This window comes from Pogona vitticeps, chromosome 5 (assembly GCF_051106095.1).
Source record: "Pogona vitticeps strain Pit_001003342236 chromosome 5, PviZW2.1, whole genome shotgun sequence".
NCBI lineage: Eukaryota > Metazoa > Chordata > Lepidosauria > Squamata > Agamidae > Pogona > Pogona vitticeps.
In genome coordinates this window covers 182101892-182129190 of record NC_135787.1, presented here as the reverse complement: position 1 = coordinate 182129190, position 27299 = coordinate 182101892, and the positions used below count along the sequence as shown (strand labels likewise).

Below are 27299 nucleotides of genomic sequence, written 5' to 3'. Positions count from 1 at the left end.
GTTGGTCATTGGAAAGTAAAACATTGGCTTAATCTGCAAGTGCAATGTTGAAACTGTAGGAGGGAAAACAGGTTGATTGTAGGAAATGCACCTTCCTCTTAACATCTGTTAAGATGGTAGTGCATGAATGTTTTAATTGATTCCCCCTCTCTTTTTTCCACAGATTGAGTAGCAATCAGAATGAATGGACATATTTCAAATACCCATCCCGCCGCATATGGAAGTTACTCTTCTCAAGTAAAGTAAGTATCACCACCACCATCATCTTAGAATTTCAGAGCTAGAAGGGACCCTATGGCTCACTGAGGCCAGCCTCTGACTCTTTAAACCACAGAGTTATCCAACAGTTCTTATAATAGTGACCTGCTGTTATCCAGCAACTCTCCCTGCTCCCAAACTGATCAAAACAAAAATGGGGGGGGGGGGGAAATGTACTAAGCATTCTTCACATTCTCATCTTTTAATATTTGACCTGGAAATAATTGACATGTGAAGCGAATGGCCAATTTCAGGCTTTCTCAGACATTGCCAGAAGCGGTGCCTCTTTCTGCCCCTATTTTTGCACTTTCACTATTAATAACTGAGTGGAAAACTCAGTTTGGGGTTGGGTAAGACGTGCAGCTTCAAGCATCCATCTATCTGTACTGTCCCTCCCCATCCCACAGGTTCTCCATCGTCTGATGCCCCCCCCCAACTGCAAAAATGTGTACTTGTGTATTGCCATCTTAAGATCAGGCCTTGAGCCAATACTCATTAAGCCAAGTTCTGAATGCAGAGTCAGTACTTAACATAACCCCCTGCCCCCTCAAAACCAAAAACTACTGTACCAACTGGATTCAGGCCACTGAAGTAGAGTGTTGCACCCTTTCATGTACTATTGCCCATCAGGATTACAGCTTGGAAAAGTTCCTTTTTTGTACCTCGGTTCCCATCATACCCAGGGAATGTTTGGGTTCAGAATGGCTTATTGTTTCATTCTGGGAAGCACAATGGGCTATTTCAGTCCATTCCCACCCTGCATTCAAAACAGATGTAGCTCTGTTGAGGCAAATAATTTCTGGTGATGAAAGAACAGGCTCTCTTGTGCCTCAGTTGGGAGTGAACCAAAATAGTCCGTCTTGGTGCTAACAGCTAGAGGGTGCAATTGGACATTTGGCTGCTTAAGACAGAAGGATGTGTATGCTTCTCTGACCACTTAAGGATGGATGGAGCCCTTGTATCTCTAGAAATGATCCCTTAAATGTGTGCTAGAACCCCGAGAGGTCTTTGGGCATACCCAAGATCTTTGGCCAGTGCACTGAGGCTTCCTTTGATTATTTTATTTCTCTGCAAATACCTCGTCTCTCTTTGCATTGAAAGATGCTCCTGAAGTAACATTTATGAGAACCAGGCTAAGCAATACAGGAGAGATTTTATTTGGCTCCAGACACTTGGACTGGAGAGATAAAGATCAGCCACACAGCCTATATATACAATAGCAGATTGATCTCCTGAGGAAATGCTGTTGTGTACATGACTTCTCAGTTCCACGCATCAGGTTACAGCCTGAGTCATAGAAACAGAATGTTCTTGATGGTTGTCAGGGGCTTGAAGGTGAATAAGGATATCTGTGGTTAAGGCTTAGTGACACGCCGTAGATTGCGGCAGGTTCCCTGGTGTCATGTGAGGTTGTCAATTAAAAACTCCAAAGTCAAGTAACTTTACAAGGATTTGCACTTTTATGAATGGCAGCAAAAGAATAACAATCCAAACATACAAAATCTGGGTAGTTCTTAGCTGAATATATTGAGTTCAGTTCCAGAAACTTCTTTTATGCGAGGTTCACCAAATCTCAGGGTCTCCCATGTTAAGCTTTTTCAGGCATGGAGGCTGATCTCAGATGAAGGGTTGCTAGAAGAGGAGAGTGTCTGATTTTTTGGTTGTTGTGAGTTTTTCGGGATCTTTGGCCATGTTCTGAAGGTTGTTCTTCCTAACATTTTGCCAGTCTCTGTGGCCAGCATTTTCAGAGGAGAGGAATAGCACTCTGTGCTCTGGTGCAGTTTGTTTGGGAGTTGAGTATTTATAGCTGTTGGATCAGCTTTTGCCCTTTTCAGGAGATTGGGTGATTATGGTGATCAGTGTTTTTTGTTGTCGGTGTATTGTTGTGATAAGGAGGAGAGATTATCTGTCACTGTGATTGATGGGTGTTGTTAGCTGGTCTTTTGTGTGTAGTGTTGGATTTTTGCTTGGGAGATGGTGTTGAAGCCTGCAAACCGATCCCCACCCATTCCCTGATGGCAGTAGGACCCCCTGGCTCTGCACAAGGATGTTTGTATGCAATTTCACAGGATGCAGCCTTCCAGCACAAATGGCAACGAAGTGGTGCAGGTGCTCAGTGCCCTTGACTGACTGTCTGTCCAGCTGCATAAAAATGATGACTCCTGTCAGAGGTCAGAAATAATGTGTTAACACTAGATTTGTTTCTTTTTCAGCCAGTTACTCCAAAATGAGATTAATAAAACAAGTGTTATGACAATAATGTTTCAAAAATAATGTTAATAGCAATTTCAGTTGTTAAGCAATGCTATTTGTTGTTATGCCTCTATAGAGGATATATGTGGGTTTTCGCAGTGTCCCATCAAAAAGAAATATTGACACACCTTTAATAAAGAATGGCTTCTGGAGCAATAATTCTCTTAAGTTAAATGCTGAATGTTTTGGGACTGTAAGAGATTCTAAGAAAGGGATTTTAATATTTCTTGGACTACAAATCCTATAATTCCCCATTTTAAGAGTCCTACCTGATTTACAAAGACTTTATGGACATCTAAATGTGTTTCACCTGGGGAAAAAGACATACACTGGAAGATTTTGAGACTTAGCGAGCCCTAGCTCCACCCAAGTTTCCTGATCTTGCACTGGTATTAGCTGGGAATTTTCTTTCTTGACAGGAAGCTAGGTGGAGTTAGACCTAGCTAAGCCTCCAAGCCTTCCAGTTTAGGTTCTCCCAAATGTGTGCAAGTCAGGTAGAACTCCCATTGGGGAATGATGGGATTTATAGTCCCAGAAAAACAAAAACCTTATCTCTAATTCTAGTCCGTGTAGATTATGGTAAAACTACAGCCCAATTTGGAAGTCATTCCTACCCACTTTCACATAGACTTCGTAGCGCATCACCAGAGAAACCATTGTGTGTGAACTGACTTACAGCAACTATAATAAGAATTTCAAAGTAAGTGAGATATTTCAAGAGTGGTTTTACCAGTTCCACTTGTCCAGTGAGTTTTCATGGCTGAGCAGGGATTTGAACCCTGGTCTCCAGACTCCTCCTGTCTCAGCCTATCCATTACACCAGTGGGAAGCTGGAGTGTCCTCTCCAGAGTTCGATGCCTGGGTAAAATAATATGGAGGATAGACTGTTACCCAACCAGCAAATCCCTCCTCTCCACATCACTGAAATAGTCCAATGGAAAGGCAAGAGCCAATACAACTGGTTCCAATGATGTCGTAGGAGTTGCCAGAATGACATGAACTGCCTCCAGGACTCCGGCTCCGGATTTTGCCTCGAAGTTAACTCCTGAGGCAGATTGTATGCATTCAGTGTGGAACGGATTGTCACTCTCAGATTGGCCTTCTCAGCCACACTAGATGCTGTTCCAAGACCTCTGTTCAGAGCATGTTATGGTAACATAGTCTCTCAAGACTGAAGGATGCCTACACACTGGGAATCATCAATTGATTGAACACAGTCTGAATTGTCCGCTCCATGTACCTACCGTAGGTCACATTTCTGATCGTACTAACCGGTTTGATAACACACCATCTTCCCCATGGCACAGCCTCCACAAGTGAAAAGTACTCATCCTGTGGATAATTTAGTTTCATAATACTATTTGAAGAGATTTTGTCAGATAAAGAAGCTTGAAGCAAAATCAGCTGAATTCAAAGAGGAAAAGGCAGTTTATTATTTATTTATTTATTTATTTATTTATTCATTCATTCATTCATTCATTCATTCATTCATTCATTCATTCATTTATTTAACTTGTATGCCGCCCACTATACCCAAAGGTCTCTGGGCAGCTTACAACAATTAAAATTCAATTAAAATACAATACAAGATAAAATGATTAAAATACAATTAAAATTGCCGTCAGGACCCAAAGTTGATGTTATTTCAATTAAAATTGGAATAATTTGTACAAACTCTCCCTTATGCAGAGCTTCCTTGGTAGAATAACTTTGAATGTGAATGCCTGTGCTTAAGAAAGGGTCTGTACAAATCGTCCCAGCTGTCTTCACAGGTTTGGTTCAGAGTCTGTGTCTGCTTCAAATTCCTTTAAATGCGAAGGTAATTTTTTTTTCATAGAAAATGTGCTGTGTTTGTGTTTATGTTCGTTTGCTAGGGGTGGTGGTGGAATCAATAGGTTTAATTAGATTTTCAAATCAATGTGTGACTCCAAAAAGCTTAAGGGCAAAAAACTCTAAATAATTTCTTTTAGGATGCCCCACCCATTAGTCTATATCAATTTGCCATGGAATTGCATTTACACCTCAACCTTGTCTGAAGGGAATTAAGGGTATACACAGTCTCCCTCCAGTTAGCCAGGAGAAGCAAGCCCATAGATTGGCAGTGGCCGCTATAAATATTCAAATAAGTGGCCTTTTACCCTTGCCCAATTAACTGAGCTGTGAGAACTGAAGTCCAAACTTCCTGGCTCCCACCTCTTCATTCCTAACTTGGAATTTCAGCAGCTGATTTTAAGATTCAAGGACCTGCACCTCAGGTCTGGATTCTGGTTAAAGGTGCTCACAGCGCTAGCCAAACCTTGATGAAGGTGACCCTACAGATGAATTTAAGAGGTAAATGTATCCAGTCTCAGTTAGGATCAGAAAAACCTTTCCTGTTTGGAAACTGATGTCCTTTTGATTTATGTACAATTGAACGGGTAGCAGCTGATTTATTGTGTACCGTCAGCTGCCTGAGGCAACTTTCTACCCTTAGAAAGCTTCTAATGGGATTTCCTCACCACCACCCCCAATTTAGTAGAAAAGAGTCTATGGCTTCTGGTATTCTAAATAGACATATAAATAGTTCTAATGCTGTTTGTTCAAGCCAGAGACATGCATAATTTATTTGTGTCTCTTAAAAAGCTGAGTAATAGTTGCTTAAAAAAAAGCAATCAGAGGTAATTACTATTTTAAAGAAAGACTCTACATATAGGTATGAAGAACTCTCACGAAAGTCTTCAGTCTCATCATTATAGATTGTCTTGACACAAGGAAACATTTCACTGAGGATGCTTCGAGCCCTCTGAGATTCCTCATCTTCAGTATGAGAGCGAGACAAGGATTTGCTCCCCACCCCCAACACACTTAAAGGTCTTAGAGAGCAAAACTAATATCATTTCCCTTTGAGAAATATAACACAGGCACACACAGCAACTAAAAAAGATGCAAAGAAGTTGTTTACTGCTTTTGATTCTTAAAAAGTCCTTACAGCACAATAGCAGTTGCAATAGTTTTGCAGAATTTGTTACTTGTGCAAATACTGCATTATTTGCAATTTGCATTACAGTATTTGTACATACTGTACATTCTTACAAATCAGAAGACTCTCATGGAGACAGATAAAAAATAAGTCACCCTCTCATGGGTAGATTTTTTTTAATGGTTTCTCATTCTTACTCATGAGAGTTACATACATCACAAACATGTCCATGCTTCTTCCCAAAGTTTGTTGGCTTTAGATGCATTATGTATATAGACAAATAACCATTTTTGCTGCACTGGCCCATAGTGTAGGCAGCCATTCTTATCCTTTGTTTTGGCCACAGCCATAAAGACACGATGAAAGAAATATAGGCTTAATCAGGATTGTATAAATTGCATAACAAATCTTATAAGGTGGTGTGTGAAGATTTGTTTCCAGTCTGTGGCCCTGTTTAAATGTGCCAAAGAGGCCCCCATTGAGAGTGACTGGTGTGATCACACATTTCCAATAGAAATATATGTACATCCGATCCTTTATATTTAATATTTTATACAAATGTAAATTATAACTTCCAAGTTATTTTGAAATTCGTATGTGCAAAATATGCTCAGAATTAGCTTTGAATAGTCACATCTTATAGCTTATAGATACCTTTAGATTGCCATAAACATGACAATGAGGGGAGAAAACATGAACATTTGGATATGGGAAGTTGTTTTTGGTATTCAACACTCGGAGGAGAACTTTCCTGCCTTCATGAAACCACATTAGAAACATTTTGAAAGCTCCCATATGGATTGACATGCTTATGCAAAACGACGACAGATAGTTCAGTGGTCTAGGTTCAGAGTTCAATTCCCCACAGTACCTCCTTGAAAGGAACTGGACTTGATGAACCAAAGGGCCCTCTGCAGTTCTAAGATTATTATTATAATTATTTTCCTCTTTTCTACACACAATTCAGGTTCTAAATAATTGCCTAATTACTTCCTCAAGACCAAAAGAGGGCCAAGATGCGTTTTTTGAAGTGCAGATTTCTGCCTACATACTGAATCCCTTTTGAAACTAAGAGAAATTTCAAAAGCCATTTGTTAGGCTTTTGAATAGGTGCCTGTCATTCCAAGAAAAATAGTAGCAAGACTCTTTTGCTTTAAGGGGTTCTTTAGATTTCAGCCATCTCTAGATACTCTTGTCAGTTTCGATAAAGTGCTCACTATTAACGTCTCCTGCCCACCAAATCATTCTATCATTTCTGCGGAACGATTTGGAAGATGTAAGTGCTTTTTCTTTCTATCAGTTTCATTCGGAGGTCCTCCAGATCAATGATCGCTATGGTTTGCATACAAAAGGTGGTTACACAACCAGGGATCTCTACTGGCCCGGAAGAAGCACCACCATCTCAAAAACTGAGAATTTTAATGGCAGGAGTGTTAAACAGAGAAAATGAATTTTCCTATGGGTAAAATGTGGAGGGAGCTGTAAAAGTAGTCCAGTACATTAATCATTATTCACTGTGAAATAAAAAATAACTTAAAACAAAAAAATGCCCCCCAACGGGCAAAATATGGAAGAATTTGCCCCTACAACACAAAAATGTCCTGAAATAACACCCCCAAAGTCTAGTAGGCGTCCTTCAGTCTCAAGAGACTATGGTAATACTGTATGCTCTGAACAGAGGTCTTGGAACAGCGTCTAGTGTGGCTGAGAACGCCAATTCGAGAGTGACAATCCCTTCCACACTGAGGACAAATACAGTCTGTCCCCTGTCCAGCTCCCTGATTTTGCTGCTTTCGGGAATGCCTCTTTGCCTCGGCCTGCTGGACAAGGGACTCTTCAAATTGGGAGAGGCCGTGATGCACTGCCTGCCTCCAGGCTGAATGCTCAGAGCTCAAGGTTTCCCATCTGTTGAGGTCCATTCCTAAGGACAAGGAGGGAAGTGAGCACTACAGTCAGTCAGTGGCAAGCACACTGAGGAGGTGGAGGAGGAAAGCATGCTTCAACCTGGAATGGGCAAGCACGCAGAGGAGAGAGGGGGGATGTGTGGCACCTACAGAGCACATATGCGGGTGCTGTGCCAAATTTTGCCAACGCTCTCAACTGCAGTTTGTGCCCCAAACAACCACACTGTTGTTTGACCAAACTCCGGGAGGCAGTGGAGGACAGGAGGGCCTGGCGTGCTCTGGTCCATGGGGTCATAAAGAGTCGGACATAAATTAATTACTAAACAACAACAACAACAACAATACCACACTGGGTAAATATATTTATCTTTCCTAAATGCAAGTATGGTTAGTGGCTTCTAGTTAGGACACTCACTATTGAATATACTATAGCTCTGCTTATTCATTTAATTGATTCCTCCCATATTGGAGGCCCCAAGACGGCTGTTGAAATGGTGCCAGGACATGGCGTTGAAAGTGCATGATGAAGTACATGAAGCCAAGTGGATTTAGATCTGGTCACCACTTGGCAAAATTATGTATATACACATCAATTTGCATAATTTCTTTTTCTTCCACTAATTGGTTAGGGGCTAGGGACTGGAATAAGAAGAACTCTGCAGGGCATGAAGTCACCCTCTCTTGGAAATTTTCTTTCATTAATCACTTTATTATTGAAGTTTTCATTTGGCATTTTTGCACCTTTTGAAGTATTACTGCAATATGGGCTGGAAGCATGAAAGGTAACATTTTTCAAGTTCCTTAATCCACTGGGAATAACAAATATAATCTCTGATTATACTGACTAGCTTTGCCAGATAAATATACACAAAACTGTTACTTTATTTTGCAGCGGATATGGGTCACCAGCATTTTCGCAAGGTGAGAGGGACCAGGGTTCGAAGACGAGCGCCAAAGCTTTGTATGGTAAGTCGCATAGATTCAAGACTAAATTTAGTCTATTATGAATTAATGAATAAAAAAATCCATCTTGAGCTTGGTGGTGTGCATTTGTAATGAAGAATATTTAAAGCCCTCTTCCGTTGCCTGCACATCTGTATTCTTCTGTCCTGATTACCCGCTAATCTGTCTTGAAAGTAATATTTATACCGGGGTGAAGGATATGATGTGAGGATTTGTCCAGACTTTGCTTTTGATGTGGAATGGATTCATACTTGTCTTGCTTCTATCGCACTGCAGTCTCCTCCCCTTTCTGTTTGCTCCATGTCAGATCTTAATGTGCATCCATATATCATGAGTGGAGTGGTGTCATGGAGCCAGTACTTATAGGCCCGAAGCTCTATGGCTTTCTACTGCTTTTCTTAGGCTTCCCCAGTTCCCCCCCCCAAGTTTACCTGCAATCTTTACAGTAGCAGAGAGAGTGAAATGGATTTTCCCAGAAACATTTGATTGTTGCATGTTACCCTTCTTGTAATGTAAAGCAGTGGTCCCCAACCTTGGGCCTCCAGATGTTAATGGATTTCAATTCCCAGAAATCCTGGCCAGCAGAGGTGGTGGTGAAGGGTTCTGGGAGTTGTAGTCCAAGAACATCTTGAGGCCCAAGGTTGGGGACCACTGATGTAAAGTATGAAAGGGTGATTTGGTCTTGAATGAACAACGAAGGGGGCATTATCTTTACCAAAACAACAACATATTCTTCATTTGTTGGTGTGGACTGATCCTTTTTGATAATTGACTATGGGGAATTGTCATCATCAGCATTTCCAAATTCACTACTACACCACTGCCTGAATGTTTAAAGATGAGGTGAGATCAAGGGACATCCTGCATTCCAGTCGGGTTGTCCTGAAATCTGAGTAGGTGATGTCATATAGACAAGATCAAGACCGAGATGCAAATAAGGATTTGAAACAGTGAGGAAATGGAATGGTCTTGAGAAACTGTGCGTTTGCACAAGAGTGCCACACTTCTAGAAAAACATTACTGTATTGTTATGATCCTTAATCTACCTTCCTTTCACGTTTGAATCCTCAATAGTGTGAAGGAGGCATCAAGCTACTGGATCAATGTTATATAGCTAACTCCAACCCTCAGTGGGCCCCAACTTCCATGCCTCCATATCAGACTGCAATGTTTACATGAAGGGAGCCACTCGCTTTGCGATTGTAGATGTTTGACATTGGGTGCAATGCTATGCATGATGTTAGAGCAGAACCACTACACTCTTCTGCACATAAAAAGAGCAAGTGAGGAGGGCAGACCCTATGTGTGTTCCTGTTTATGCGCCTGTGCAAATGTGTCTATCTGTCTATACACTGTACCCATCTACACACATAAATTACTTGTTTCTATGAAAACGGGGTATCCTTATACTTATCTGTTCCCAGTTTTGGGGTTGGTGTTAGTCTAGACATTAAATTAAAGCAAGTGCCATTTAAGGATGTACAGTACAGTATATAGAAATTCTGGTCTAAAATCTGTCAGCTTTCCCTCTTCACTGTTGTTTAATTAAATACAGAGACAAATGAAGTTTAATTAAATACAGAGACAAATGACTGTTCTAATCTGAAAAGAGATGCTCTTATATTCATTTAAGAACAGAGTAGATGTTACATAGAAGAAGTCATTAGCCTTGATTAATTTCACCTTGATAGATAATAATGCACACAATACACAATTGTTAAGGTTTTAAAAATTGATAAATAGTCTATTCAAATACAGTCTATTTTAAATTCATATGCTTCTAGGGCGGAGTGGGAGTGTTGAGTGTTTACATGAGGAAAATTACCTCATGCAAAATAGAAGTACAAGAATAGGAAGAAGAGAAGCTAGAATCTTTCTCTCTAATGTCTTGTGTTCTCTGTGTTTATTTTTCTACAGTTAAGCATGTATAAAATGTGCTTTCCCTTGCAGCCCTAAGCATTACAGATTGGGCACAAGTTTGTTAGCTTGTTGAACATAGGACTGTATTTGCACTAAACAGTTACAACAGTTAGACACAGCTTGAGTTGTAGAAGTTCCAACCTATGTGATACTGGGATACATATCTTGGCACAGTAAGTAGAATTCTCTGGTTGGTGGTACTACTCAGTGGAGTAAACCAAGACTTCCAGTATAGAATTCTGAATACTTCCCCAGCCTACAAATCCCAGGAGTTCTAAAGCATGGAGTCATGGCAGTTATCAGATTGTTGCAATCACAACAATCTACATTGTTGTAATGTAGACACACACTTAGAAGAATGGAGTGGCAAGTGTGTAGATAACAGCCCCTTTGTACATTTCCAAAGGTCCTAGTAGGTCAACCTACCACTGCAGCTGTTTTCTCCTCTGGCTCTGGACTAGTAAGTGTAGGCTAAGTGTTCACCTCTGAAATGCTGAATTTGACTCAGGATCTACCAGCCCCTGTGCTGGAATGAATGTACACTCCTTGAGTTAATCAGAACAGTTAGATTTACCCTGTTTTAAGAAAAGTAGCCTCTTAGTTGACAACAACAAGAGATTTTTAAAAGCCCTTAAGCTGCTTTTAAACAATTAAAATAATAATATTTTTATGCACCAAAGGATGTGGAAAAGCTTATGACATGGATAGTAAAGATGGACTCAATGATCCATAGGGCCGCTTCCAGCTCCACAGTTCTAAGATGATGATGATGATTAAAGATATAAATATAACAGCTCACTAGACTCTAAATCAGAATATGTTTTATCCCTAAAAACAGCGGAGTGACAGAGGTTCTGCAGTGATAATTATATTCCACCATTGTCTAACAATTCAGTGAGAAACATCTCACTGGTGAAGCTCTTGTAGTGACACCTCATGAATATTTATTGGATTTGTCATATATAGTCATTGGGTTGCCTTTGATCCCAGTTGACTTTCTGGCCTATGCTTATTTTAATAGTGAAGCTCAGTTTAGGGTATGATATGTTGAAAATGATCATCATGGGGTCACAAAGAATCGGAAACAACGACTAAACAACGGAAATGTTGAAAATGAAAGGAAGACACTTTTGTATCAGATCAGAAATTCAACTAGTTGAGCATTCTGTTTCGAATAGTTGTCAGTCCATATGTTCGGGACACCCAACGAATAGGTTATGAAGGCAGCAATACACAGAGACACACCACCTCACAATTTTTTGTTCCCCAACACCTAGTACCAGAGCTTCTTTGCCTAACAGAATAGTTTTCTTTAGCAACCGTGGTGAGGAACCATTGAGAAAGCAATGTCCATGGACAACTGTTTTCCTGGTTGATTATGTAAAAAAAAATTGGACTCTACCAATGGGTCATCAGTTGGAAGGGAAAACCAATAGTTCAGCATTACCTTGAGCAGTAGTGTTTGCCCCAGTATTGTAATTGTAATTTCTTAATGTCTTTTTGTTGGTGAATACTTGAAGTGGATACACTGGACTGCCAGAAAGACAAACAAGTGGATCCTAGATCAAATCAAGTCTGGACTATCTCTGAAGGGAGAAATGTTGAAAATGAGGCTGTCCTACTTTGGGCACATCATGAGGAGGCAGGGTTCTCTGGAAGAGGCAATAATGCTAGGAAATGTTGAAGGTGGCAGGAAAAGAGGAAGACCTAATACGAGAGGAATTGACTCCCTAAAGGAAGCCAGAAGCTTGAATTTACAAGAGCTGAGCAGGGCTGTTGACAACTGGCCATTTTGGAGATCTCTAATTCATAAAGTTGCCAGAACAAGGATAGCAACATCAAGCAGAGGCTCCTATAGGAGCATCTCACCTATGGAACACCTCTCAGGTATCTCCTGGAGGACATCTTTAGACAATTAAACAGATTCATAAGACATGAATCTCTTTTCTTCAGCTTATTTTGCCCCAGATTTGAGCAGTGCTTCCGTATCTCTTCCAGTGACTTCCCCCTTTCCTGCCATTTTCTCTTTAACCGGGAGCTCTCCAAATGCTCCTAGCAAACCTGTGGCAAACACTAGGAACAAGGAGAAATATACCCAAGTCTTTAAGTGCCTATACAACATCATCAGAAGTCCCCAGACCAATTTATAAATGGTACTTCTATAGCCTGCCTTTTCCATTAGATCTGGGATCCAAAACAGCTCTCAGCAATTTTTAATATATATTTATCCAAACAATGAGATCTATGAGGAGGTTTCCTTCTTGAAACACATTTGCTGAAGGGTTGACTGCCTTTTAAAGGAGTGGGGTGTGTGTGTGTGTGTGTGTGTGTGCGTGCGTGCGTGTGTGTGTGTGTGTGTGTACTCCTTTAAAAAGCAGTCAACCCTTCAGCAAATGTGTTTCAAGAAGGAGCCCTACTCGTAGATCTTTTTTTATTAAATTTTTAAAAGTATTTTTTATTAAAAATAAAATAAAAAACAAGGGAAGGGGGAAACCCTGGAGATTGAAAAGTAGAGCACCACTCCTTTAAAAGGCAGTCAACCCTTCAGCAAATGTGTTTCAAAAAGGAACCCTCCTCGTAGATCTCATTGTTTGGATAAACTTATAAGAAAGTATGATCCATCACATAGTCTTAAAGTAACCCTAGGGCGTCTATAACCACAAACAGTAGGTTTTAAAACATGCAAACAAACAAGTAACATCATTTATTTATTTGCCTGCCTAATTTCAATCTTGCCTTTCTCCTTTGGAAGACTTAAGGTGGTTTGCCGCATAAATCTGAAAGCGGAACTGGAGAACCAATACAATGAATTCTAATATTAAAAGAATGTTAAAGAGAAAGTCACATTAAAAAACCTGAACTGATAGTTTAAAAATACTGTAGTTTAAAAACGAAGGACAACAGGGAGGGTGGCTGTCTGGAGTCCCATGGAAGGCAGTGAAATAGCCAGGGAGCAACCACCAAGAAGGCACTCACCGTGTGTTTTCAGCAAACATGCTGATAAGGGTGGTGGGATAGAAAGAAATGTTTCTCCTAGAGCAGTGGTCAGGGAACAGGGGTAAATTACCCCAAATGGGGTAAAAATGAAAATCCTGGGGTAATGAGGACATGACCATAACCCCCTTCCCTCCTCCTCCTCTTCTGCCCGGGGGAGCCCCCAGCACCCTGATCGCCCCCTTCCTTCGACGGCGCCTCTGTGCTGGTCGGCTGGGCCTGGAAGAGCTTCTTGCCCTCCATGCGGCAGCTGCCGCGGTGCTTCGACAGCGAGGCCTGTGGCCACCCCAGCGAGCAGCCACTGGAGCCGGAGCAGGAGGTGGTGTCGGGTGCCCCCGGAGGGCGAGCCACCTGCTGCTCTTTGACGGCCGCCAGGAGCCACCCGCTGGTGGAGAGGAGAGCCGCCCCCGCAGAGCCAAGGACTGAGTGTGGCCCTGCCAGGTGGCAGTGGACCGGGCAGTGAGGCTTCGGCAGTGGCACTCAACTGGTAATGTGTGACTGAGATCCTTTCAAATCAAGGGGGTAATGTCCGCATATATAAAGTTTTTAGGGGGTAAAAGGTAAAAAAGTTCCCTGACCCCTGTCCTAGAAATCTCAAGATCTGGGGAAGCCCCTATAAGGGGGGCATGAGCCTTCAGATAGCCTGGACCGAAGCTGTTATAGGCCTTTATAGGTCAGAACCAGCACTGTGAATAATAAAAAGAAATAGGACTTGTGGAAGGTCGGGTGGATAGATACGCTATCTCGAAACCATACCAGACACTGCAGTCGTGTTTGGATTTTATTTTAAGCCCACCTCAGAGATCCTTTATAAACTAAATAATGAAGAAATATTTGTTAGGGAGCTCTGATTGGCTGCAGTTCCTTACTGAATCTACACTTTTTTGATAAACACATGTTCAGATCTGTGTGACGTGTGAATTGTGTTTATGTAAAGCGTTTGTGTATATTCTCCCTTATAACACAAAATCATTTTCTTCTCCTTTCTTCTGCTGTACTGCCGTGTGGCATCCAATTTTTATTATCTTGTTACTTTCCCAAATGGAAATAATTAATAGGTGTTGGATTGATGTAGACTTGACTTTGCCCTTTTTTATTTTATTTTTATAATTCCCGTATTTTTGTCAGGAGCAGATGGATTTTATTTCTTCCGATCATCATCCAAGCAAAAAACCAAGAAAGGTAGCAGACATTGGAAGAATTAACTGCTGTGTGTTTGTGCATGTTTGTGTGTTCGAAATCTCTCTGCGTGTCTACATATAAATATATGAAAATGCTACAAAAGCAAAAATATTGTCAACGTTTCAAAATGATCAAAAGATTCTGCTGTGATGCTTTGAAACAATGAACTAATTAGCACTGGTGCCAATGATACAGGGTTTCTCCAATGTACCCTTGCGTCTTTTCTCCAGTGTGTTTGCTTTGGGAGCATTGTGATGTTTTGGATTTTTGTGTGTGTGTCGTTTTCCTGCACACTAATCTATTTCTCAATCACACTGCACAAGTGACTCATGCTGCTCCCCCTTTTCCCAACCATTGAGAATATTTTCATTGGTGAATTGGGGAAGCACCATTTATTTATGATGACAATAGAAACATTTCTCTACCACCTGGATATTTTTGTTTGTTTCTTTATTCTTTATAGCCTCAGATGATAATAAAAGGAGATGTTTAGAATGGCATATTATGCACTATTATGCAGTCCATAATACTATGCAAATCAAAGCTATAACAAAGTGTGCTGCTTATATACTGCCATACAGTACTTAAAGCACTTAGACAGGTTACAACACAATTATGCAGACGACACCTAGCCTCTGCCCCAGCTCAGTGATCTACTCTATTTACTGACCTCAGAAGGCCTGAGTCAACCATGAGCTGGCTATCTGAGCCTTTCGGGATAAAAAATCAGCTTGTGAGCAGAGTCTTGACTGCAGTCCTGCAGTTTAACAAGTGCCACAAGGCTCCCTATGGTGTCATGTGAGGCATTTTATATCACTAGGGAAAGGAGAAGCTAGTGACACCAAGCTGATATTTTATGTTCAATAATGTGCATTTCCTGGAAGAGAAGAATTCACAAAGAATTTTCAGTTGACCTAAATCAAGAATGGGGGTCAGTGGAACACCTTGACACCCCTAACACAACGTAGGCCATTGGTAAGTCATCATAATTCCATCTTGGAGTACAGGCAAATTGCCAGAGGACTGGAAAAGAGCTGATGTGGTTGTAATCTTCAAAAAAAAGGGGGGGGGAAGCGGGTCCAGGAAACTATAGTACAGACAAATCAGCTTGACATCAGTACCTGGAAAAATCCTAGAAAAAATAATCAAGCAGCAGATTTGTGAGCACCTAGAAAACAACAAGGTGATTACTAGAAGCCGGCAAGGGTTTGTTAAGAACAGGTCATGCCAAACAAATCTTACTGCCTTATTTTATAAAGTGACTAAATTAGTGGATCAAGGAAACATAGTGGATATAGTATATTTAGACTTCAGTGAGCCATTTGATAAGGTAGACCACAAGCTACTTCTGCGTAAGATAGAACAAAGTGAGATATACAGCGCAACTACCAGATGGATCTGGCCAACAACTGCCCTCAACGTGTGGTCCTCAATGGAAGCACATCTATGTGGAGGGAGGAGTGCAGTGAGGTCCCTCAAGTTCTGTCTTGGGCCCAGTGCTCTTCAACATCTTTATAAATGACGTGGATAAGGGGATTGAAGGAGCACTCATCAGATTTGCTGATGACACAAAGCTGGGGAGAATTGCTAATACTTTGGAAGATAGATTCAACATTCAGAAGGATCTAGATAGACTTGAACATTGGTCCCTATCTAATAAGATGCAATTCAGTGGCATGAAACGTAAGGTCCTGCACTTAGGCAAGAGAAAGCAGGTGCACATGTACTGGAAGGTGATACCTGGCTTGACAATAGTACCTGTGAGAGGGATTTAGGTGTCTTGGTGGACCACCGCCTAAGGATGAGTCAGCAGTGTGCTGCAGCTGCCAAGAAAGCCAATACAGTTCTAGGCTGCATCAAGATCACGGGAAGCGATAGTACCACTCTGTACCACGCTGGTGAGAATAGGCATATAGTCTATGGTCTGTACAGTATTTGATCTCCTGGCCCTTCCTTGGAACCATTCCATCAAAAATCAGTGGGAAATTGCAGCCTTGGATTTTGACAGAAAATTATGCATGCATGTATGAACTCATGTGCACATGCAAATATACCTCCAAAATATATTCCAATTATTTGGGGAGCTTTTTGCAGTTTGTGTTCAAAATTCAGCGGTACAGTTTGCCACTGAATATCAGTAACAATGATGGTCTGGGGAATGGGAAGCAGGCCTCCTGGATAGTCTGAAATTATTTAACTTATATTTAGCCAGCAGAAGTATTAACCAGCATAAGTATTATTTAATGGCCTGCCTTTCCTCCAGGAATAGGGGATTCAAACCGAAAAGCTAATTTTAATTAATTTTCCTCGTAGCTGTAAGTGTCTGAACTACAATATTTGATGGTGTAAAATAAGTTAATCATGATTCATGTGTTTTAAATATTATATTCAGACAAATTTCAGAATTTGTTTGGAAATTTGTTTATTGGAATGCTTGTAAAAAAAGATTATATCATGTACTTCCCTTATTCAGACACTAGATTTAACACACCCATGATATTCTGTGGTTGGACAAAAAAGAGAGAAAATGCTTCCCCAGAACTGAGGACAAGAAAGACTATAGACATAACTTTTGCAAATGCTAACATAAGAGGCCAGTTTAGAAAGAATTGTTGTAAATTACATGGGAACGCAGTTAAATGAATTAAATAAGAAGCTGCACAGTAAAAAAAAAAAGCTGACAGGAAAAAATTGATTTGTTTAAAATGTGGCACTGCAATTATCCTGAACAGCCAGAAAGACGAACAGGCAGGTTCTAGATCAAATGAAGGCCGAAGTATCTCTGGAGCAAAAATATTGAAACTGTCCTGCTCTGGGGACATCAAGGCAGAGTTCTCTGGAAAAGACAGTGATACTGGGAAAGGTGGAAGGCAGCAGGAAAAGAGGAAGATCAGATACGAGATAGAATGACTTCCATGGGCTTGAGTCAGCAAAGCAACTGAGGAGAGGACATTTTGAAGAACAATCATTAATGGGGTGTCCATAAGTCAGAGGTGACTTGTTGGCACATAATTATAGAAACTTTATTACTAGTAGAGAAGACTGCAACTTATTTGCCTTTTCCATCTCCTGTTAGGTGGAAGGAGCAACTCCTTGCTCTAGCAACCTGCTCCTCTCCCTTTTTAATAATTTTAAACTGAACTGAGCAAACAGAAGACACTTTCAAATGATACCTTCTCTAAGAACCCTTTAAACAGTGGTCTTCTCTGTCAAACAAAATGCCTGGCCACTCTGTTATCCACTCATTTCCTTCAACAGTTTAACAGTTTTCCAGAGAAGTAATTGGCATGTTTCAAGTCAACCTGAACTCCTGTATAAACTGCCTTGGGTCTCTGTATTGGGAGAAAGACCTGTTAAAGTGAGTTACGTAAATGAGTCTCGTTATCAGCAGGATCACTTTGGGTGCCTATTGATTCCAACGGCACCAAGAGAACCCTGTCTAATATGACCACCAACTAACTGTTCCTGCACTCAGGGAGGGATTGAAGCCTGATACAGTGGTGCCTCGCTTAACAAGCGCAGTGTATAACAACGAAATCGCATAGCGATCTCTTTTTTGAGATCGCTAATGCAATCCCTTACCGATAGCCTCTATGGCAAAAACTCACATTGCGAAGATCCGTAAGTGTTTCGCTTACCAATCTTCGCATTGCGACGCTGGGAAATCAGCTGTTCGGCGGCTCCAAAATGGCCGCCAGATGACCCAACATGGCCGCCGCAACCATTTTCGCACCCTACCCTCGCTTACCGAGGGCGCAAAAATGGTGGCGCTATGAGGAAAATTCACTTAACGGTGAGTATAGAAGCCATTGGAACATTAAACTAAGTTTAATGCGTTCCAATGGCATTTTGCGTCCCGTTTAGCGATGTTTCCTCATAGCGAGGGTTAATCCGGAACGGATTAACCCTTGCTATGCAGGGCACCAGTGTACTCAGGACATTTCCTGGGACAATGTGCTTTTCTCAATAAAGTGGATTTTTCATAAGTTAGCATTTTACATACTTTCGAACTGCTAGGTTGACAGGAGTTGGTACTTTGGAGTAAGACCACAGCATTTCCCTTGTGATGATAATTTGGCACTGTGAGGGAGTGTTGGGTCCTAATAAATGGCAGGTTAGACATGGAGACAGCAGCACAACATGGCATCACTGCCTCCAGTTCGGGGCAAATCCGTTTAAGAAGAATGTTGACAAACTCAGAGTTTGGTAGGTTTTAGAAGGAACTTGTCATTTTACCTGTTTGACCTTGGCAACTAGGTCACCGTTCCTATGTGTGATTCACGTGTCCCTATCAGGAGCCCAGAAGAGTTTACAGAAGTACTGGCTCATTTCCTCTGGTTCTCATGTGGCACTTTGGTTCACATGGAGAGTCTACGCGTGGATAAGAATAATTTCCCCTTCATTAGACTGTTGCAAGAACGGGGGTTGGGGGGGGCAATATGTTTCTCTGAATACATGTGGAGAACATTCACTTTAAGAATGATTGAAGAGGGCTTAGAAGAGACCCATATGTCTTCTTTGATGTACAAGGTGGGTTGGACAGGGATTAATTAATTTATTTTATATATTTATTTTATTAGATTTCTACCTAGCCCATCTAGACCAAAGGTCTACTCTGATTAATCTGTTCTTTACTTGTGGCAAGCAATGGCTATCATTCAGATCAGCATAGCACCCTCCCCTTTCCTGCGTCTGTTCCCTCTAGCAGCTCACATGTCATTCATTCCATCACCATTCAGCATCATTTTGGACTGATGAGAAATTATTTCTGGAAATGTGGAGCAGCAGTGTCCTAATCTGAATGATGCAGCACCCTGGTGTAAAGTAAAAAAGTAGGTTTAACACTCCCCACCTGGTCACTTCTTAGAAATCTCGAATAATTCACGTAGCAGATGTAAGAAGCAGGGTAGTGGCGGTCACTTTCCTCCCCTCTGTTAATGAGTAACAGAATTGATTAATTCTTGGAAGTGGAAAAAAATACATTTACAACTGGTCCGTTTCTGAATTGATTTGCATTATCCCAATTAGTCACACAAAATATAGTTTTTCCTCTTGCCTCAAACCTAAAATAAATGCCTCAGTGTGATTTATTTATTTATTTATTTGCATCTGCAGCATTATCCATTCCTCAAAAGAATACTCAAGGCATCTGTAGGAGTAGTTGATTTTGTGTGTGTGTGTGTGTGTGTGTGTGAGTGTGAGTGTGAGTGTGAGTGTGAGTGAGTGAGAGAGGGAGAGAGAGAGAGAGAGAGAGAGAGAGAGAGAGAGAATGTGTGTTAAAGAGTGTAGCTTATTTCTCTGCTCTTCGGTTCCATTTCCTTTCTCAGCAAGTCTTTCTCCTTGTAAGCCACTGTATATTTTAATTGCATATGAAAAAATTGTGAATTTAGTTCCATGTTTCCGAACCCGGCAGCCTGGGACAGATGTCTGGAAGGTTTCTAATTGGGGAGGATTGGTTGGCTTTTGATCAAAGGGCTAGGGAGTCATCAGATCCTTTTTGTTCTTCCGTTCAGTCCATTTTGGACTGCTGTGTTCCGAACCAGCCAGAGAAAAGTGTGGAGGAACGAGATACAGTACATCCGTCTTGCTGAAACTAAGCAGGTCTAACATTGTAATCTGCCTTGATGGGCAGACACCTGGGGACCATATGTGAGCTGCTCTGAGCAATCTGGAGGAAAAGCAAGCGTAGAAGCGTAATAAATTGGTTTAGCACATCATTACTCTCCCCAGGGAGTAACCAGCCATGCTTTGTGTGCAATAATGTAGTGGTACATTTTGATGAACAAGCGCTCACTATGGCATTTCCCATGGCCGTGCCCACAAGGTGAATCCAAAAAATATTGAGCTGCAGGGTACGAATCCGCAGGACTTTCTCTGGCCTGTTTCTTTATAACATCCATATTAGATTCTTAAATGCTCTTTGAGCAGCCCTCCAGAGGTCAGGGAAGGAAAACAGTGGGATCCAAACAAAGGTAACATTAAAACACCAGGTAGGACATAGCCTGTGAAAAACAGATGGTAAAACAAGTGGGTTGCATTCTCTGATCTCTTTAATGTCAAAACAAAAGATGATATCTCTTAAAACAAGAAAACTGTACAGGAAAGGTTCTTGCTGGGTATATGTGGCGTCTTAGAGCTCACACTGTAGTCTGAAAAGTAAAATTTTCAATCTCTGGGTGATGACCTGATCTGAGTTCAAGAGATTATGTTTCTCTATTTTATTCATTTTCAAAAATATATGACCAGTTACCTCTGTTTTTCATTCACCTTCAGGGTCATAGTGGGTTTGCCGTGACTTCTAACTTTCTTTTCATTCTTCATACTAAAAGGAATTAAAATACTGTTTGGTAGCTAAATGTTGCATTGGAGTGAAACACGTGCCTGTTTCAAAATTTCTCTGTCCCATTCTTTCTGTTTGTTCCCTCTTCATTCAGCCTTCAATTCGTACACGATGGGTACACAAAGCAGATGGAGAAATAGTTATGGGGTAGAAAGTTTGGAAGAAAGTCCAGCGGCAGCAAGCGCTCCACAAATGGTCATCTCAAATGTCAAAAGAAAACATCTTTATGCTTCATTTTTCTTTTTTCTTTTTTTTTATCAGAGCAAAGGAAAAATTACGCTCGGGACAGCGTCAGCAGCATATCAGAGACATCGCAGTACCATGTGGAGGTTTGGAATCTATTTATTTAAATTTTCATATTTATTACAACATATTTATGGAGAGGACGAGCTGTTCCTATTCTGGAGATTTAGCATCTGTTTTATGCCCTGTCAAGTCGAAATCAACTTATAGCAACACTAATAGGGTTTTCACAGTAAGTGAGATATTTGAGGATAGTTTTATCACTGCCAGTACCATGGCCGAGTGAGGATTCAAACCCAGGTCTCCTGGATCCTAATCCATCACCTTAACCTCTTTACCTATCTGGGCAGAGATTAACCAGCAAGCATTTATATCCAGGGACTGGAATGAATGAATGAATTACTCAATTCGAATCCCCCCATCTGAAAATGGCTCCCAGAGTAGCATGAATTGTAAGTTTTGCCTGAAGTAAAAACAACAACAACACACTCACAAAGACAACACAAAAGAAAATGACATTGGGTAAAAGGTGCAAATGGCAAAAGTTACAAAGTTCTTTTAGGTGTTCTTTTTCACAGAAAAGTTGAAACGGACTCTCTCAGCAGTGCTGCTCTCTGGAGTATAGGCAAGTCCTAACCGAACCCTGTAGTTTGGAATGCAGCCACCCACTGACCTTTGCTCCTCTGATGTGTCACAGTTTTCTCTCATACATAAGTGGTGTCAAGGATGAGTTCTTGGCTTTGAGCCATGCTTAGCTGGGTTCAGTCCCTGCCCAATTACAACCCAACTAACCCCACAGTGTGGTAATAAAGATAAAATGGGTGCTGGGATAATCATGGAACCCTAAGGTCTTGGGTGTGAGAAATGGACAACTGATCACTGCAACTTGCTGTTTTAGCAGTCTTGCCCCTTTTATAAGTTTCTAACTTGCCAGCTTTGTTTTCGATCTAGTAAGTAAAGTGAATGAGAACCAATGTGGTGAAGAAAAAGAAGTATTGGACTAGGACTTGGGTTCAAATCACCACAGTGGTAAACCACGCTGCCTTGGGTCCTTTCAGGGAGAAAGGTGGCCTAGAAATATTCTAAATAAATAAATAATAAAGAAAGAAATATCTCACATACCTCAGAAATCCCATTTGCGTTGCCATAAGTTGGAAGCAGCGTGATGGCGCATAACAATAACCAGAAAAGTGAATAAGAACATATCAGTATCATCATTATTCTTGTAATTGGCATCATTGTCAAAAATAATATTGAGATATATGTTGACATTTGAAGAGTTATTTCCTTTTGGATTACTTCTGTCTACTTGGATCATGAGAAAGCCTTGTTCCATGTGCCATCAGAGGTTTGTTGACAGCATAGCAGGTCTTTCTCTGTTGCGGCCCCATGACTGGGAAACTCATTACCTTACTAGAGGTATGTGAATTTGTGTTTTTTGATGACATTTCGCAAAATTCCCTAAGCACCATGGCATAGTCTAAAAACACGAATCTGTACTCCTCTTTTCCCTCCAGAGATCTTTCCCAGATCAGTGTAGGAAAGGGGGAAACCATTAGAGCCCATTGGCTTGGGATTGCACGTTGTCTAGTTTATATCAACTCAGAAATAAAGCTAATTGAGTTCAGTGGAATTTACTCCCAAGTAAGTGGGTGTAGGATTCCAGCCTTGACTTTTTGTATTGCATTCTCCTGCTTCCTACTTAGTTTTTCATAATTGTTTGAATGCATACCACATTTTGTGCATTCCATTATGGCTTCTTTCTAAGAAGGAAGCTGTAATATAAACTTTAAAAACATCTTTCAGCTTTCATCAAATGCATATAATTTATTTAAACTTATCATATTCTGAATCAGCGTCCAGTAGTAAGCCTAAACCATGGATTACATATGGTTGATTTTTTTTTTATTGGCCTTAATATTTCTGTGATATGGTGAAGGAGAGGTTAGGCTGGGGGGAAAATCTGTGGTTTAAATTAGAGATGTTTTATGGTATGACCTTTGATGTTAGTCTTTGAAACAGAGCTGAAGCAGATTAATGGGGTGGTATGACACAAACATCTTTCCTTGATTATTAGTGCTCTGCATCATCATAGATCCTGCATTTCCAAAGCATTTTAAACATATCTAACTTATTAAAATTGTCTTGGGGTTTGTTTATGTAATTGCTGATACTGAGATAGCCCCTTCACTTGCTTAAACTTCTGATGCATTCATAACAGCCACAAAGTTAAGCAGATGCTGCAGTGTAATTGGAAAGCAAAGCAGAAGAGTGATAGCGAACAAACTTGACATATGTAACTCTGTTTTGGGCCAGGCAACTGGGCAAGTAGTATGTTGCTGTTAAAGTAAAAAAAAATTGTTGTTGGATTGCTGCCATGATCAATCCTATTGGTGGCAATCTGGTGGCAATTTTTGGACTATTAAGTGGCTGCCCTCCCCCAGCATCCTTAGGCAGTGAAAAGGAATCCTTTGGAAGCCTTAAAAGTTGAAAAAGAGGAGTGGGAAGCTTTCAATTCATTAAAAAAAAATTAAGATAGTTTTTAGATGCATCCTCTATAGATCCTAAGAGGCAAAAGGACCACCTGTCCCATAATCCCTTGCAACTTCCATGGACCTTTGCCACACTGAACCATTTCTCCAAAGGCAGTGACGGCTGTGGAGGCCCACAGGAGCCCATGTGTGAGTAAAGAAAACCACTCTGTGGACTTCGATTTTTAGGCCACCGTTCCCGGAATTCTGGCTGGGAAAAACATGGCCAATTCTGGGGACTGCAGTCCCAAATGAAGAGTCTAAAAAAAAAGTCTGGCCAGTACTAAAATAATCTCACTGGTGGCAGTTTTTGGAAATGGAAGACATTTCCACAGCCCCCAGCAGCTTTCCTATGATGGAAGGAATCCCTTGGAAGCCTTGGGATCTTTGACAGACAGGGGGAATAGATTTTTTTTTAATTTCCAAAAAATCACTGTGGTTGATGATGTCTTACAAAGTCTTTTTAATGCAAAATGAGGAACCAAATCTTAAGAATTAAATCTTAAGGGATCAGTATCTCCTACTACCTACTTTTGTATAAAGGTCCAAAGCCTGAAAAAAGCAAACTCAAAGTAAAATAGTTTAAGGCCCCAAAAATAAAATGAAACAATGGGTACAGGTAGAGAATATAATTCCATAATGTATCATTCCATTGCCCCTCTTGCATACATACTGTATACTGAAATCCTGTTGCCTAGGTTTGGGAGGAAAGGACTTGATTCCTGCTCCAGGAAAATCAAAGTTCCACTTTCACCTCTCTGTTTCTAAATTAAAACTTCACACTTAGAGCCCCTTTCTGAGGACTGCCCTTCTGCTGGAGTGGAGCAAATTGTCCCTGGGAATTACAGTTAGATCTGAGCTTTTGCTGCTGCATGTACTCATTCCCCTGTCGCTGGGGTAAACCTGATGACATCCTAGTTTTAGGAGTTTGGTTAAGACCATTCTCTTTTGGAAAGATTGTTTTGATTTACAGAAGTCTACTCTGGACTCAGTGTGACTGGAATCCATGCACCTTATTCCGAGGTAGGCAGGTACAGAATTGTAGCATTATTCACCAATCAGGCTTCGTAACTCGTCTGTTGCGTCTCGCAGTTTGGTTCGTTGTCTGACTGCTGGTAACTGTCCTACTAAACAAAACAAATCCATTATTCTCTTTTAATAATTTTTTAATTATGGATTATATTCAGTTGCTAGTCCCAGCTAGAATAGGTTTACAGAACAGAAAGTCAATACTATTGTAATTCCCATTGATCCAATAGATTTACTTTCATTAGGACAAACGTTTGGATGTCGCCCAACCTATTCTATCTCTGTATTTTGTCTCTTTCTAGGCCCCCCCCCCCAGAACCCTGGTGTTAGGCAGAGAGGTTAATAGCATTAGAGATATAAAAGCAAAGCAAAATGCGTATAAAAAGAAACTATACAGTTCTATGAAGACAGGAGGGCCTGGCATGCTCTGGTCCATGGGGTCACGAAGAGTTGGACATGACTTAACTACTAAACAACAACAACATACAGTTCTCTACTTTGAAGGCCACTTTAGCTTTATTTATTTACTGGGAAATAGATCATTAAAAGAACTCTTTTAAGAGACAGATGCTCCTGGATGTGCTTTTCAATATCGCGTCTCTTTCTTCCTTTTCCTCTTTCCATCATAAACCTCTCTTCCACCAGCATTTGACTACTTTTGTTCTTGATCGGAAAGAGGCCATGATCACAGTAGATGATGGAATAAGGAAGCTGAAGCTGCTTAATGCGAAAGGCAAGGTGTGGACGCAAGATATGATTCTCCAAGTGGACGACAAAGCTGTCAGTCTGGTGGACTTAGAATCAAAGGTAAAGCAGTGGTATTATTTTCAAAGTCACAAGGAAGGAAGGAGTTTTCTTGGGATCTGTGTGTTGGGGGGGAGTGCATGGAAAAGCATTTAAAAGGATTCACTTTATTATTTTATAAATTACTTTGTCCTGCAAGAATAATACCGATGAGTCCCAAAGCTCCTTGAGCAACGTTGCCGTTGAGGCTTTGATTTACAGACTTTTGCCTGGCATTGGAAGGATTTTTCTCCTTTGCAGAACGAGCTGGAGAACTTTCCCTTGAGTACAATTCAGCACTGCCAAGCTGTGATGAACTCCTGCAGCTATGACTCCATCCTTGCCTTAGTGTGCAAAGAACCAGCCCAGAGCAAAGCAGATCTTCATCTTTTTCAGTGTGATGAAGTTAAGGTAAGGCAAAGTACAGAAAAGACATGGGTGGAGATGGGCACAAACCGGTTCGTCCCAATTCGTAAAGGTGGCGGCACAAGTGCTGCTGCTCCCGTGCCCGGCCTCCTCTGGCTCAGTCAGGCACTCACCAGGCCCAGCCTCTATGGTCTTCGACTGATCTTCCAGTCCTGGCAATAGCTGAGGCTTCTGTGCCCCGCCCCCTTGGTTGATCTCCCAATCAGAGAAAAGGGCGGGGCAGAGAACTCTGTGTTCTTGCTTGTGACTGGGAGATTAGCCAAGGAGGTGGGAAAAGCAAGCAAGCTGGGCCTGGTGAGGGGCTGGATTGCTGAGGAGGCAGGATAGGGGAGCAGCAGCACCTTTACGAACTGGGACGAACTGGTTCATGCCCATCTCTAGACACGGGGCATTAAGGTATGTTTTGTTTGTTCCGTCTACTTGCTTAGTTTGCTTTGTTGCCTGACCCCCCAAGTTCTTCCAGATGTTTTGGATTATATTTCTCATCAGTCCCAGATGGGCCTGTGCTAACAGGGGATGGTAGGAGTCAAGAACATATGAAGGGTGCCAAATGGAAGAAGGTTATCTTCCTCCACCTGTACTGAGAAAAGGAAAGACATGAGGAGGGAAGTTTTATGTGCTTTCATGGCTTTCTGGTGCCTTCTATTCAACAGAAGCCTTTTATACCACCCCTTGAGAAGCCCGGAAAATGGTAAGCAAAACCTGGACTTTCTCTGCAGTGGCCCCTTCTTTGTGGCAGACTCTCCCATGAGACAAATGGCAGGCAGACCCTCCCTTGGCATATTTAAAAACTGAGCTGTTCAGAGAAGCTTTTTGGGAGATTCTCTTCAAATAGTGGGGACAGTGGATAAAGGAGTGTATGGTCCATTATGGGTATTGCTGCCATTTTTGCTGTTTTTAAAGTTTGTCCTACTGTTTAGTATCTGTAGCAATTATGAAATTTATGTTTTATATTTTTGTTGTACACCGCCCAAAGTAGTGATTGGCTAGATGGGTGGTGCATCACTCAATCAAACAAATAAAATAAAATATAATAAAATAAGTAAGTTTGTATTAACAGAAGCCACTCGAGCATGTGCTTCATTAATGTAGATATATAGTTTCCCGCTTTTATTTCCTTCTTTTCTTTATCTTCAGGGACCAATTAAAAATAATGTTTTTTTTAATGAACTGTAGCCACACGAAGGCTAAATTTGCTAGTCCTCAAGGTCTGCTAGGTTGTTTGCTTAATTCTTTTGTACTTTTTACAGCTGCTCTGCTGAAGTCAAGCATTTCACAGCTGCTTTCAGGCTTCTTCTTTCTGCCTTTGCTTCAGTCTTCAAACACACTCCACAGAGGCAGGTTAATGACTCCCCTTCTGAGGGAGAGAAACAGGGAAGAAGCATTCAAAACAATGATCATTAGTTGAGTTTTGCATGACTCCAATTAGCCAGGTGGTCAAATGTTCCAGGAGTGGGACACTAACCTTGGTTTGCTTTGCTTTGAGAGGAAATCCCTGGATGGAGAAGATGTTT

General features: G+C 41.1%; 1 protein-coding gene across 4 annotated transcripts in view; it reads left to right on the top strand.

The window, feature by feature from the left end:
- EPS8 (EGFR pathway substrate 8, signaling adaptor) overlaps window positions 1-27299 on the top strand; it is a 167052-nt gene that overhangs the window by 80331 nt on the left and 59422 nt on the right. For all 4 annotated transcript variants that reach the window (XM_072999777.2, XM_072999774.2, XM_072999776.2 and 1 more), the window contains exons 2-6: window positions 164-242; window positions 8267-8340; window positions 21035-21102; window positions 25222-25383; window positions 25621-25770. In XM_072999777.2, coding sequence (XP_072855878.2) covers window positions 181-242; window positions 8267-8340; window positions 21035-21102; window positions 25222-25383; window positions 25621-25770 — 516 coding nt within the window. In that variant the 5' untranslated portion in view covers window positions 164-180. The remainder of the gene's footprint in view (window positions 1-163; window positions 243-8266; window positions 8341-21034; window positions 21103-25221; window positions 25384-25620; window positions 25771-27299) is intronic.